Source organism: Geospiza fortis, unplaced genomic scaffold, assembly GCF_000277835.1.
Source record: "Geospiza fortis unplaced genomic scaffold, GeoFor_1.0 scaffold11, whole genome shotgun sequence".
NCBI classification, from domain to species: domain Eukaryota; kingdom Metazoa; phylum Chordata; class Aves; order Passeriformes; family Thraupidae; genus Geospiza; species Geospiza fortis.
The window spans coordinates 671415-684947 of NW_005054304.1; the positions used below are offsets into that span (position 1 = coordinate 671415).

Consider the following 13533-nt stretch of genomic DNA (forward strand, 5'->3'; position numbering starts at 1 on the left):
TCTCTTCGTGCACATCTGTCTCCCGATCCCCGTCCCGGTTGTGGCCCCCAGCACACGCAGATGCATCCCCATCTCGCTCCTTGCTTTGCCCACCTCTCTGCCTCCCAGGTCTTACTCCTGGCTGCTTTCCGTGAAAGACACTCCTGCACAGGGGAGGTTTAGGTTGGACATTAGGATGAATTTCTTCACAGAAAAGGTGGCGTTAGAATGGACTGCCCAGGGAGGTGATGGAGTCATTGTCTCTGGAGGTGTTTAAGGAAAGACTAGATGTGTACTCGATGCCATGGTCAAATTGACATGGTGAGGTTGGGTCATAGGTTGCACGTGATGATCTCCTGAGGTCTTTTCCAACCTTGGCTTTCTGCCCCACCACCAGGTCTTTGGAAGGCTGGGGCAGAATGCTTGTTCTTCTTTTTCAGCAATACCCCATTCTATAGAAGTGGTTAGGATGGGGTGGGATACTTAGAGTGGGCTGCTGGGAGGGTGTTTGAATCACTTTTTCTGCAGCATTCTGCAGTGCCTTGGTGCTGCCCTTTACAGTCAAGTGCTGTCTGCTGTCGCGCAGCTGGTGACCAGGGACAGAGTTGGAAGCAAAACTGAGCACATATCATGTGAGCGTTTGAGGCGTTGTTAAAAGCTTACTGCAGTAACTCCCTGCTGATCTGGCCTTGTACAGGGTTGATTTGACAGCAGCAGAGAGAATGCTGGATGGGGAGTCCTTTGGATTTAAGGTTGTGAGAACACATTGAAAACACTCCTTTCTTTACAGAGAAGCTTAAAATGTCAGCTTCAAAGTACAAGGATTTTAAACAGAGCATTGGTTTAAGTGTCGGGCAAAATCTTTATAGTTACAAAGCTGCAGAAAAAGCAAAGCATATTTAGAAAATAAAGATTCTTCTTCTGAAATGTGGATTTTTGGAAGATAGTAGATAGTACCGCTGTTACTGGCTGCCACGGCATCAGTGGAACTATGAAAACAAGCTTGACTTTAAGGAAGGATTTGTACCTTCTCTGATTTTCATGTGCATTCAAAGATTGTTTGCTGTAATGATTTCTCTAGCTGTGGCTGTATTGCACCAGAAGAAATCCCTCTAGAACATTGCAATATCTTAGTGGTATGCAAGTCAGACTTGCAGAGATTATGGAATAGAGCAGGTTTTCTTTTTAGCAGATTTTATTGGGACCATGTTCAATGACCCAAGTCACTTCATAACAAGAAACCAGAATAACCAGGGAAAACCACCAGTAATAATTGTGTTGTGCATGAATTGGCACTGTGCTGTTTGGAGTCTCCAGTAGAGTGTTTGTTTTAGTCCATTGCTGAGATGTGTAATTGCCTAGGAAAAGAGCTGCTTCACATGGAGAAAGTTAAGTCCTTTTATAAGAAGTTTTACAAAGTTTTTATACTTCAGATGCTCCCTTCATCTTAGTTGTTGCCAAGAAGGAGCCTCCTGTGCATGTTTTCAACTGTGGTGAAAAACAGCAATGTTTGTACCTGAGGCGAATGTGAGTGACTTGGTGGTGACCTGGCAGGTGTTGCTCCTGTTCCATCGCTGTTGTGATTTGTGCAGTAGTACTGAAAACAGTTTCTGTTGATTCCTGACCTCCTTCTATAGGCACATGTAGCTAAAGTTACTGTAGTCAACAGATCCTTTTCTGGCTCTTTGATGAGAATGTTGCCATAAATTCCTGGGCACAGTAAGTGTCTGGGTGAGACTTTGGTATTGTGGAGGTGCTGCAGGGTGCTGTATTTCTGTGGAATAGGTAACACCTTATCTGAAGAATGTGATCCCTGTGCTGCACAGTTTAAAGGGGCTGATTGCAAGCCTGACATTATTATTGGGCACTTGAAGGATAACTGCGGGTTTACTATGGGAAAGAATACTCCACGGTTCTTTAGATATTCCATGGATATCCATGAGTATCTTTGAAGACTGGAAATGGTGCTTTCAGTTTTATTTCAAGGACTACAGGAAAGCTGGCATAGATTTATTTAATAGAATTGCATCTCACTAGACAGAATTCAACAAGAGGGAATAATCCTTTGGATATCACAAGTGATAGTGTCACCATGGCAAAAAAGATGCCTCTTAGTATTGAAGGATGTTCAATGACAGATTTCACTTTACTTGCCATGAGTTCTGAAAGAAAAATGCAGAGAGGATTTAAAGTATTGGAATTTTGGTAATTGCTGTAACAGGAGTTACTAAGTGAATAGAACTGACTATCAGTAGTTGAGGTTCTTCTTTATGTGGATTCTGTTTAGATTCTAACATGAATGTTTGTGAAGTGCCTTTAGTTCCTCTAGTTTTACAGATCTCTTCAGCAAATATCCCTGATGCTGAGACAAGAGGGACTGATTATTCTGCTCTGTTAAGGAGGAAGTTACCAGAAGTTTTGATGGGTAAAAACAAGGTGTATTTCCAGAGCAGCCTGGAAAGGTAATCCTGACTTGTAGAGCTGTACTTGGTCACCCAGTGCTGCCATGTTCTCATGTCTGTCATCACTGATGTGTGTTGGGCATTTCTTGGAAGGTTTTCTTAGTTATTGTTATATAAAGATACAAAATACCCGTCCCAGTCACTCATTAATTGACACTTTCATGAAGACTGCTACATGCAGAATGAGTATGAGCAACTGCTAGTTGCAGATTTAATTGACAAAAATACACAGATCATGTCAAAAAGTTGATGAATAGCAAATGTATATAAGAAAACAAAAGAGTTTTGTTGATTGCAGCAGATGTCAAATCCAGCACTACTTACCTCTGCCATGTTTGAGACATCTAAATCAATATTCTAACAAGGGAAAAAGGGAATAATATATTTATATTGTAAAAATGTTGCAGCTAATGAAGGCTCCAAGCTAGGTCATTTAGCACAAAAATCGTTGTGTGATCCCTGGTGCTGTTTAGTTGGATTTTTTCTTTGCTGACTTGACTTCTAATGATAGTCTAATATGACTGAATTTGAGTTTGGAAACTTTCTGCTTCTGCTCACCACATATCTTATTGGTGAGTAATTGCTGACAGCCGGGACTTGGCTTTCTCGGCAGCTTAGCTCACTGGCTTTTCCAGCCTTTTCTTCCTCTCTTCCATAATGTCTTCCTGCCTTTATTATGAAAGTTGCTAGTGCAACTTAGTGCTGTGCTAGAGACTGAATTTATTGAGTTATTATTATTACTGACTCAGTAAATGTTCTTGGATTTGTGTTTTTGTCTTCAAGAATGACCTAATGGGGAGGATTTGGCATTCAGTGTAGTAAAGTTGCAGTCTTTATCTGCACATTTTCAAACTTGGCCTTAAAGAACAGCTTTGGAAAAGCTCTCCTATTTGGGCGCTGACACTAGGGAAGGTCCTAAGTTACCAATTAAACCATGTGAACAGAGATTAATGCTGAAACTGTTAGTGCTTGCTGTGCCCATGCAAGAGAGGTTTCTGGATTTATGTCACAACTTAAAAATGTGGTAGGTGAAAGGCTTCAAGAGACATCTAAGACTTTTTTTTTCTCATTTATGCAGGTAGAGGTAAGAGCTTCCTTATTCCCATCTCTGTTAGCAAACAAAGGTCTGCAGCAGGCAGCTTAGCCCATTGTCTTAGCCTTACAGCAGTGGTTGCAGACTGACTGAGCTCATGCTTCATTGTCAGGTTTATAATGCATTTTGGCTATCCCTTGTTACTGTTCCATTTCAAATTACTGTAGTATGTTTGATGGACCCAGGATTTTTCCTAGGGAGCTTGAGGTTACTACATTTCCATCTACTGAGAAGGTAAAGGATGTTTTGAAAGGTTAGCTGTTTAAAACACCTGAAAAGGATGGAAGTTTACTGCAGTTCTGTAGGAGTGAATTTTTAGTTTTAAATGCTTTTTCACTGATCAGAAACTGAGGTCAAATTGCCTTGCTTTAGGTTTAAATGAGGAGAAGCTCCATGAAGGGAACAGTCTGAGCAGCAGCAGCCGTTCCCAGCTTTTTTTCTATTCTGTACTAGGCGTAGGAAATAATGATGGTGATTGCTAACTGCATTTTGTTTCCAGGTGGTTGTTCCTTTTAAAAGACTCTATTTAAAAGATCCTTTTGCTTTTTTGTTACCCACTTGGAAGAGATCACCAAAGTTCAATAGCTTCTCTCCCTGTCTTTTTGGGAATGCCATTATATGAAATGAGGACCAGGCAGAAACAGTTCAGCTAATGCAGTTGCTCAGGCTGACAGCTAGACTGTACAGCAGTTGCCCATTTAGGCTGCTACTGATGTTTAATTGATAACTCTTTGTTGTGCAGGGAAAGAAACCATGCAGAAATGCTCACCAACATCCCTGCTGTGTCTCTTGCCTGTCTGAGAGAGGAAGATTATCATACAGAGTTTTAAAAATTAATTTGACTCAAGTATCTTCCTTTCATGTAGAAAATTACGACTGCTTCTAAAGGCTCAATAATGAATGTGCATTGTCATTCATTGAACAATGATTTGCATGTTGAAAAGATAACATACCAAAGCACTGCATTTCCATTTCTTGAGGGATGGCTGTCTGTGCATGTCACTGTATGCTTGTATCTGTTTTTATACCATGTGGTTCTAAGCAACTGTATTTCTGCAAATCTTCCCCAGATTCTCTTAGAGTTCTGCTGAACTGTTCCTAAATTATTGTGGTATCTCATTGATAGTTGATACTGCCTCAGGCCCCATTCTGTCTGCAAACAAAGCTCCTCTTTCTTAAACTTAAAATCCATAGAAGATCTTGCAGCAATGACAAAGGTTAAGCTTTCAACACTACTTACTGTCACTTGTGTATCTGTACCAGACATCTGTGCACATCATTATATATATCTTTTTCCTTTTAAGGCCTGTGGGGGACAAGACTCATGGAAGAGAGCAACACCAGCAGAGAGCAGTACTTGAAAAGTATTTTACGGGAGCTGATCACGTACATTGTTTTCCTCGTGGTCCTGTGTGTCTGTAAGTACTATTCAGCACCAGTGCATCCAGTTCTGTACTACCTGCTTGTTGTGATTCCAGAATGGAGGTTGTTTGATGTGGGAGAATTAAGAGACAGGCAGGCAAATACTTGGAATCAAATATTTCTCTTTTTTCTGCACATGGGCTGTTGCTTGAGACTGAAAATACTACAACCTTCTGCATCTTAACAAACTTAGAATCTTCAGGCAGGATGATAATAGACTTATTCTTTGTTTTTAGAGAGCATTTTTTTATTGTAGTACTGCATTGCAGTGTAATACTTCTGCTACACTTTTTGAAATCACTGAGAAGAAATGGTAAATGAAGAGGAGGAGTTAGCCATCCAGGACAAATAATTGAATCACCACATTTGGAGTTCATCAGCAAGGTTATATACAGATCACAGCTGGAGGCTTCTGTGGTTTGTGCCATTTGTTGTCTTCATACCACATGGAGTATCATAACACTAAAGAACAGAGAACATAGTAACATTAAATTTGCAATGCAAGAAAGAACTTCTTGTGGAGTTACAAAATATCTGTTTTATTTGTTTGCTAGGGAGAAAACCAACAAAATGTGCGCATTAAGTTAGTGTATCTTTAGAAAGCCAGTATGTTTCAAGTCTCCAGTTTTTAGTGTGAACAGTTCTGCCCTAAATGGCTGAAATGCTGGTGGTGGCTCTTGAGTTGCCATTTATGATCAGTTTTAATACAACAAAGTGATGTTTTAAATTTTTGTGAGAGGGAATCTCAGAGTGGAAAAGCAAAGGCAAAACTACACTGGTAGACTATGTCTGAGAGCAAGTCTGCTCTGCTTGAACGTAACAGAATTACTAAAAAGCCCAAATTTTATACTATTGACACAACTGTTTTGATGTTGTACTGCAGGCATGTTTATATATTAAATATCACGTTTTTTTCCTTCCTGAGTAATTTAAGAATGCTTAGAGCAGGTTTATGAACAAAGCAGTGCAAGGGTGCTTGTGGCTGGCACACTGTAGCACCAGGAGAAGTGTTGCAGTGAGGGGTCTGCTTTAAAGTGAAATTTGTTTCAGCGGGAGAAGTTTGACTCTTAACAGGCTGTTAACTGATTGTTTTGCTACAGAAAGAGATTTTTGCTAACAGAATAAAGGAAAAGTGTAGTGTGTTAAATATCTGGAGATATTGCTAACTTATTACTATTTTTTAAGTATCCTTTTTATTTTTCACATAAACAATAACTGGAGGTCAGTCTGGTCTGTGGCTTGGCATGCCCTAGGAGAGTGCTTCCCAGTGCAGGCTAAATGCTGTGAGCATTTCTTATTCTCTTGTTTGGAGAGTAATGTTTAGAGAGAATCCAGGTATTGACAGTCATGTGATATATTCCATGTGCACAGCAGAACTCTATTAAAAATAGTTTTGCTCTCTGGTTGTTAAGGGAAACAAAAAATTTATAAATTTTATGCAATTACCAAAACTAACAGTGATTGTTCACTGTAGGCCTAATCTTTCAGATTCCTCTGAGTTTTAGCCACAGAGTGGTTCAGGTATTTACAGGTGGTAACAATACTTGTCAGCAGTGGAGAGACAGGGGCATCTGAGCTTGGATCAGAAGCCAGTTTTATTGAGAATATGAGGCATTTATATATGGTTTTACTGGTATGGCACATCATTAAGGTTCTATTTTTGGTAATAATTTCCCATTGGTTACACATTCTTCATGACATCACATCACCTGGTAACATTATCTTATCACAAAAGTTTCACAACATGTCTCTTGCTCACTTCTTGCCCAGGGAGAATTTATCTGTGTTTGTCTCTCCGAAGGTTTCTGCTTGATCAGGCCTAGGATATCAGGCTCCTTTATCAGTTCCATTGTACTCTGTTTTATTCCCCATAAACACCCATGCCAAAGACTATTTCCTCAACCCATCTTAGTTTTGTACATTTTATAATTTATGCTCTGTGGCCCTCAGCCATACCTTTGACCCTGTGTGAGGAAAAGGAGTAATACAGTCATTTATTTTCTGTGGGGAGTTTCTCTTAAAGGCCCTGCACATCTGTACTGGACGTTCATTGCTTAATCCATGTCATTCCCAGTGCCCTGCAGTATCCTGGTTGACTGTCATTATCTGCTCAAGCAGAGCATAGTTGTCCTGAGGTCTTTGTGCCATCTGTGCCAGTTCTCCGTGCATGTCTTGGATAGCACAAGCCACCTAAAAAGGCCCTACCAGCCTCTCTTCAGGCTGCTGAATTGTGCCTTTTTTTTCCTTGAGGTTTACTTTGGTAGAAGCATTAATAATAGAATGAGATGTGGAAAGGAGAAGAGAGTATTATAAATTGATTGATCAGTCTACCTTCACTGCTTTTTGTATTTTAATCACAGTTGACAGATAAATGCTGCTTGGTGTGGATTTTGTTTTGGAGCTTAATAGTTCCGCTACAAAATCTGTACAAATTCAACCTGATGTATTCAAAACTAATAAAGGTTTGGTTTTGGTTTTTTTTGTTTCTTCCTTTCTTCCTTCCTTCCTTCCTTTCTTTCTTTCTTTCTTTCTTTCTTTCTTTCTTTCTTTCTTTCTTTCTTTCTTTCTTTCTTTCTTTCTTTCTTTCTTTCTTTCTTTCTTTCTTTCTTTCTTTTGTTTTTTTTGTTTGTTTTTTTGTTTGTTTGGTTGGTTTGGTTTGGTTTTTTTTTGTTTTTTTGGGTTTTTTTGGTTTTTTCCTCTTTCTTTCATTCCTTTATCTGTCACTCTTTACCAAACCTTCTGCAGTGACTTACGGGACAGTGAGTTCCAGTATGTACTATTATACAAGGGTTATGTCACAGCTCTTCCTGGAAACACCTGTGTCAAAAACGGAGAAAACTGATTTCAAAACTTTGTCCACAATGGATGACTTCTGGAAGGTAATCTAAACCCAAGTTTTTATATCTCTGTAGCTGTGGTTCACTGGTACTGTCATGAACCTTAAATTTAACCTTTAGAATCTTATTTCCTAGCGTGGTCAGGCTCGTGCATGAAAATCTATGTGCACAATGTCAAAGCTATGGAACAAAGTAGACCTTTAATATGTGAAAATTTAGAGCTGAAATGATGTTGGTGGGGCAGGGTAGGGCAAGTTTGTGGGATGTCTTTGGAGGGCAGGTAATAGTAAAGTCTTATGTCAGGGAAATTATTAACTGCAATTCTAACACTTCTGTGGAATGAAGATCTACAAAAACAGGGCTGGCAGCATGCAAACTGAAGTTCTGTCATCCTCCCCAGTTCACAGAAGGCCCTTTGCTGGATGGTCTTTACTGGGAAATGTGGTACAACAACAAAACCGTGGCAGAAAACAAAAGCTTCATTTATTATGAGAACCTGCTCCTAGGAGTGCCTCGCATTCGGCAGCTGAAAGTCAGAAATGGTTCCTGCTCCATACCTGAAGATTTAAAGGAGGAAATCAAAGACTGCTATGATGTCTATTCTGTAGCTAATGAAGATACTGCTCCTTTTGGACTCCGGAATGGAACTGCGTACGTAGCATTCCTGTAGATACATACTCATTTTTATATACTTGTCACCCATTTTTCTATCTTAATTTTACAGTGTTAGTCAAAGGAACTTTGTAACTTCTTTCTCAGAGGTTACATCAAAACTTTGTTGCAAGGACCCTCTGAATTAAAGTATATTTAATAGCTAATGCATGTTTTTTGGTCAGGTTTTGTTGGTGTCTGTTTTATTAATTGTAAGTTGAAAGTGGAAAGACCAATGTGCTTTCTTTCACTTCTGAACTAGCTGGACATACACCAATGAGAAGGATTTGAATGGCAGCAGCCACTGGGGCTTGATTGCCACATACAGCGGGGCTGGTTATTACCAAGACCTCTCGAGGACCAGAGAAGTAACAGCTCTGCAGATTGCAAGTCTGAAGGAGAACCTGTGGCTGGACAGAGGGACCAGAGCAGCCTTCATTGATTTCTCTGTGTACAATGCAAACATCAACCTGTTCTGCGTGATCAGGTATGAACAGAACCACGACAGTGTTCAGTTGCACCATGTGGGTTGCAGACCTGGGGTTTTCTTGTGATGGCTTTGGTTTGGGGACATAGGTGTATCGGTGATATTTTTGCCTGATGTCTGGGAGAAATGATGAGGACTCCTCCATGGATATCAGAAGATTAATTAATTAATTTATTATACTATATCATTCTATGTTATATTACACTATATTACATTACATCTAAACTGAATCTGCACAAGCACTCAACTGCACAGAATCTTGTGACTGTCTGCTGACCGACAGTCTGCACGTGCACTTGGCCCTGACAGGCCAAGGAAACAAAACCCCATCACTTTGGGTAAACAATCTCCGTATTGCTTTCTACTTTGGCACAACACAGGAGCAGCAAATGAGATAAGAATTGTTGTGATCATTCTTTTCTCTGCTTCTCTCACTGCTTCTCTCAGGTTCAGAGAATGTGCATCCCACATAGGTGAGTGTATGTTTTGTGTAAAAGAGACAGACAACTGAAGTGCCATACCTCCCTGTCAAAGAAGTGAGACTCCTCATGGAGTCTGTCCTGGCTTTCCTGATGCCACAATGCCTTGGGTGCAGTTTGCAGGAGAGCTTTCTAGAGAGTTGGCATATTCAAGTAAATCCATGGGTATAGAGCATCAGCCTTTGGTTTAGGCAGAATGAGACAGGCAGAGATGAAAACAAAGCTTTCAGTCTCTGTTTCTTCATGTTCCAGAAAGGCTTTGAGTTTTAGTCAAAATTGAGTGTGGTCACGTTTACAACTTTTGTGTAGTGTGAAAAATTGGAATAATATGTGGGTTTGTTTCTATTATTTAGATAATTATACAAATAAACCCAAGTGTCTTTTAGTAGTGCTTTCCATTAGTTCTTTTAAAATTAAATTCTTTTCTTTGCCTTTTTTTAAATGCAGGTTGCTAATAGAGTTTCCAGCCACTGGAGGCCTGCTTACATCTTGGCACTTTCAGCCTGTGAGGCTGATTCATTACATCTCCACTTTTGATTTTTTCCTGGCAGCCTGTGAAATGTCCTTCTGTCTTTTTGTTCTGTATTATATGGTGGAAGAAGTCTTAGAAATTCGCATTCATAGACTGCACTACTTCAGAAGTGTTTGGAATTGCCTTGATATCCTTATCATTGTGGTAAGTAACCTTTATAATCAGGCTAAAATTGCTTTCTAAAGTGCACTTTGTGGGAGACATGAATTGAGACATAAAAACACAACAGTGTTCCTGTTGTGGTTTTAAAGTACAGGACCATCATTAGGAGGGATAATTCCAGACTATTAGGCTATTCAGTCTGAATATGACAATTTTAGTCTGTGTTGCAATGTTGGTATGTTTCACAAAGTTGGTTGTTCTGTCTTCAGTGCTTTCAGCCTGGTGCAAAGTTAGAGTATTTGTCCATCGTGCATTTTCAGTTTTTGTTTATACAGACTTCCACTGAAGGTGACAAACTTGCCCTCCCTTCTACATATCTGGTACAGACTATTGCACTGGCTTTCAAATAAGAAAATCATCTGCTTTAAATAAGTGATTTACATTTCAAGGAATGGGACTTGGATTTGAATGTTTGCAAAGAACCACAAGGAGATTTATCTTGGTATTAAATACTCACCAGCTAATACCAAGTTTGAAGAAGTGCCTCAGAATTGTAGAGTGCTAGCAGCTGTCTAGGTTAAGTGGACAGTCTTGCACATTAGTAATCTTAGTGTGCCAGAAAATATGAGCTTTGGATATAAAGCTGCATAATATAATTCTCTCTGGACTCAGATCAAGCTGTGCTTACCAAAAGTATACAAAGCCAGAAATGCTGAAACAGTTCCAGTCCCATACTTGTTTTGTATCTTCAGGCTTGGATTAATCAAAGGTTTCAAGTCTTGAAGCCAGTATTTGTAATCTAGGGAAATATTACTTGCATCACAGTGCTTTGTAAACGAAGGGCTGCTTAGGAGGATGTTTACATGAACTGTGTGCTGTTTTTTACACTTAAAGGTTGGGCAGGGAAAAAATGCTTTGCTGTCACAGTCAGTGAAGAGTATTCAAGTGTGAGTGTAAAATTCAGTGCACACAAGAGGTCAGAATTCTATGTTTATGCGTTGCCTGAGGGGCATTGTTTAAATGTAGGATTACGTACTTATGACTCTCTATATGTGGTGAAATGTTCACTTACAGTAATGAACAGCACATTTGCAGAAGTGAAAGCAAGAAACCTCTGTGGTAAAACTGCAGCTTCTCTGCTGTTGCTTGTTCTGGGCAATACTGCTCAGTCTGTGCTCTGGAGAAACTGTAGTACCTTTTTGGCTACGGCTGTCTTTCTGTTCTGTGTTCTTTTTCACCTTTGTCTGTTTGAATTGTCATATTTGCTCCCTTACATTTTCTTCTCTGTGACAACATCACTTCTGTAATCCTGCTAGGTGCCACTGTCATCTTGTTCTTCACAAACAGTGGCAAGGAAATGACTTTTAAATCTTCTTACTCCCAGACTATTTGTCTGTAGTCCAGGACTATAATGGTTTTATTTTGAAATGCATGAATTTCCACATATCTTAACTTTATCTGACATAAATGTCTCAAACAAGTTGTTTTAAAACCCTAATTGATTTTTGTAAATTTATGTGTTTCTTTTGTCCTCAGCTGTCTGTGGTAGCTATAGGAATTAGCATCTATAGGACATCAGCTGTCGATATGCTCCTGAAGAAGCTGCTGGAAGATCAGAACTCATTCCCCAATTTTGAACCTTTAGCATATTGGCAAATGCAGTTCAACAACATTGCTGCAGTCACTGTGTTTTTTGTCTGGATTAAGGTAATTCAAGACACACATCTTTATTCTACCGTTAGAATGTAAGCAGTATTCTGAGTTTCACGAGACACATTATTTGAGGCTAACTCATGTTTCTTTCAAAGTCAATCATGTGAGAAAGTCAGAACAGTGATAACTTCTTGCAGATGAAAATCTAAGTTGTAATTTGCCACAGGTGTAGTCAGCTCTTGCTTAGGTCTAGAAAAAGTAGTCAGTCCTTGTGTTTTGTCAGCAGACATGTTAAGAAATGTTTTTATTATTCCTCAATTGATAAGTCAGTAATTCTTACTGGGTACTGCTTTGTCTCTAGCCATGTTCAAGACATATCATGTGAAAGAGTAGAGAGCAATTATGTTAAGAAATTGTCTTCCTTCTCTTTTCAGCTTTTTTCTTTGTTTTTTTTCCTTTTAACAGCTTTTCAAATTTGTTAACTTCAACAGAACGATGAGTCAGTTATCCACCACAATGTCTCGCTGTGTCAAGGATATAATTGGCTTTGCCATTATGTTTTTTATTATTTTCTTAGCATATGCTCAGTTGGCCTATCTTGTCTTTGGCACTCAAATTGATGACTTCAGCACTTTCCAAGATTGCATGTAAGTACAGGTATAAAAAATGGAAAGAAGATTTTGGTGCATTGGTGAATCAGTTACTTTATCAGAGGCAGATCCTGTGATGTCCATCTAAGCAGATAAGCTGCAGGCACACTGCTGTTGAAATAACCTGGTAGCAAACACATTTTATAACATTTTTATCTCTGTGTTATTGCTGTCAGAGCAATAAACTAAAAATGGCAGGGCTGGGTTGGTGTTATATGATTTTTACAGGGGTTGGTTACATTCCTAGACAAAGCAATGACTCCATGTTCAGTGGTTAAAAGCTTATTGAAATATTGGATGCATGATAAGGTTGTGTTCCTGATAGTGTTCATAGTTGCTTGACTCAGAGTCCATCTTAGACAACCACAAAATTTATAAGTATCTGGAATCCAGGAGAGAGAGAGGACTTAATATAAGATTGCTAATCAATTTTTCCTTGATTGATTTGGTGCAACACAACCTGATTGTAACTGAGGAAATTAATAGGTTGTTCAGTCACTGATTTCCCCTACTCCCTTACACTGGGGCAGTGTTGCAAGGAATTTCTTGCAGAGAAGTGAAGGAACTGGAGATATGCTGATGGTGGCATAAATTGCCAAGCTTCTTCCAGCTTAGAGGGAGAGGGTTGGGGTTGTATGTGTGTGAGGAAGATGGGAACGGGTCTAAGAGCTTCACAGTAGTAATTGCTCTGCTTCCTGTTGTGACAAAAAGGAGAAATAACCCCCATGGTTTTGTTCTGTGTGTGGCACCTGGCTGTGAGTTGGGTTATGCCTATAAGATGTGCTTGATGAATTGTTTTTGCAGACCCTGATAAAGTGTTGCAAGAGTGCAGATCTCTCTGCAGCCTATCAGTCACACTGCTAGAATAAAATAGTTTGAGAATCCTCGCACAACTCCAGTAATATTTTCTTCAACTCCTGGATGTGTTTTGTTTTTAAGATTTACTCAATTCCGCATCATTTTGGGAGACTTCAACTTCACAGAGGTTGAAGAAGCTAATCGAATTTTGGGACCTGTTTATTTCACTACATTTGTGTTCTTTATGTTCTTCATTCTTTTGGTATGTACACTTTGTTTATATGGGGTATGTCAGTGGCTGTTTTTGCATCACTTGTCCTTTGATTCCTCCTGCTACTTTTGGGGCTTTTTCTGATGGTGATGAGTGTATGGCCCATGAAGGGGCCTG

General features: G+C 39.4%; 1 protein-coding gene across 3 annotated transcripts in view; it reads left to right on the plus strand.

Annotated features, from left to right (window-relative positions):
* Positions 1–2311: 2311 nt before the first annotated feature.
* Positions 2312–13533, plus strand: part of PKD2 (polycystin 2, transient receptor potential cation channel) — a 19046-nt gene continuing 7824 nt past the window's right edge. For 2 of the 3 annotated variants that reach the window (XM_005418084.2, XM_031066460.1), the window contains exons 1-9: positions 2312–2441; positions 4839–4952; positions 7702–7835; positions 8194–8444; positions 8707–8931; positions 9858–10086; positions 11581–11751; positions 12163–12344; positions 13287–13407. In XM_005418084.2, the coding sequence (XP_005418141.1) occupies positions 4859–4952; positions 7702–7835; positions 8194–8444; positions 8707–8931; positions 9858–10086; positions 11581–11751; positions 12163–12344; positions 13287–13407 (1407 nt within the window). In that variant the 5' untranslated portion in view covers positions 2312–2441; positions 4839–4858. Of the gene's footprint in view, positions 2442–4838; positions 4953–7701; positions 7836–8193; positions 8445–8706; positions 8932–9857; positions 10087–11580; positions 11752–12162; positions 12345–13286; positions 13408–13533 lie in introns of those variants that run through there. The other variant, XM_031066461.1, reaches the window with a different exon arrangement.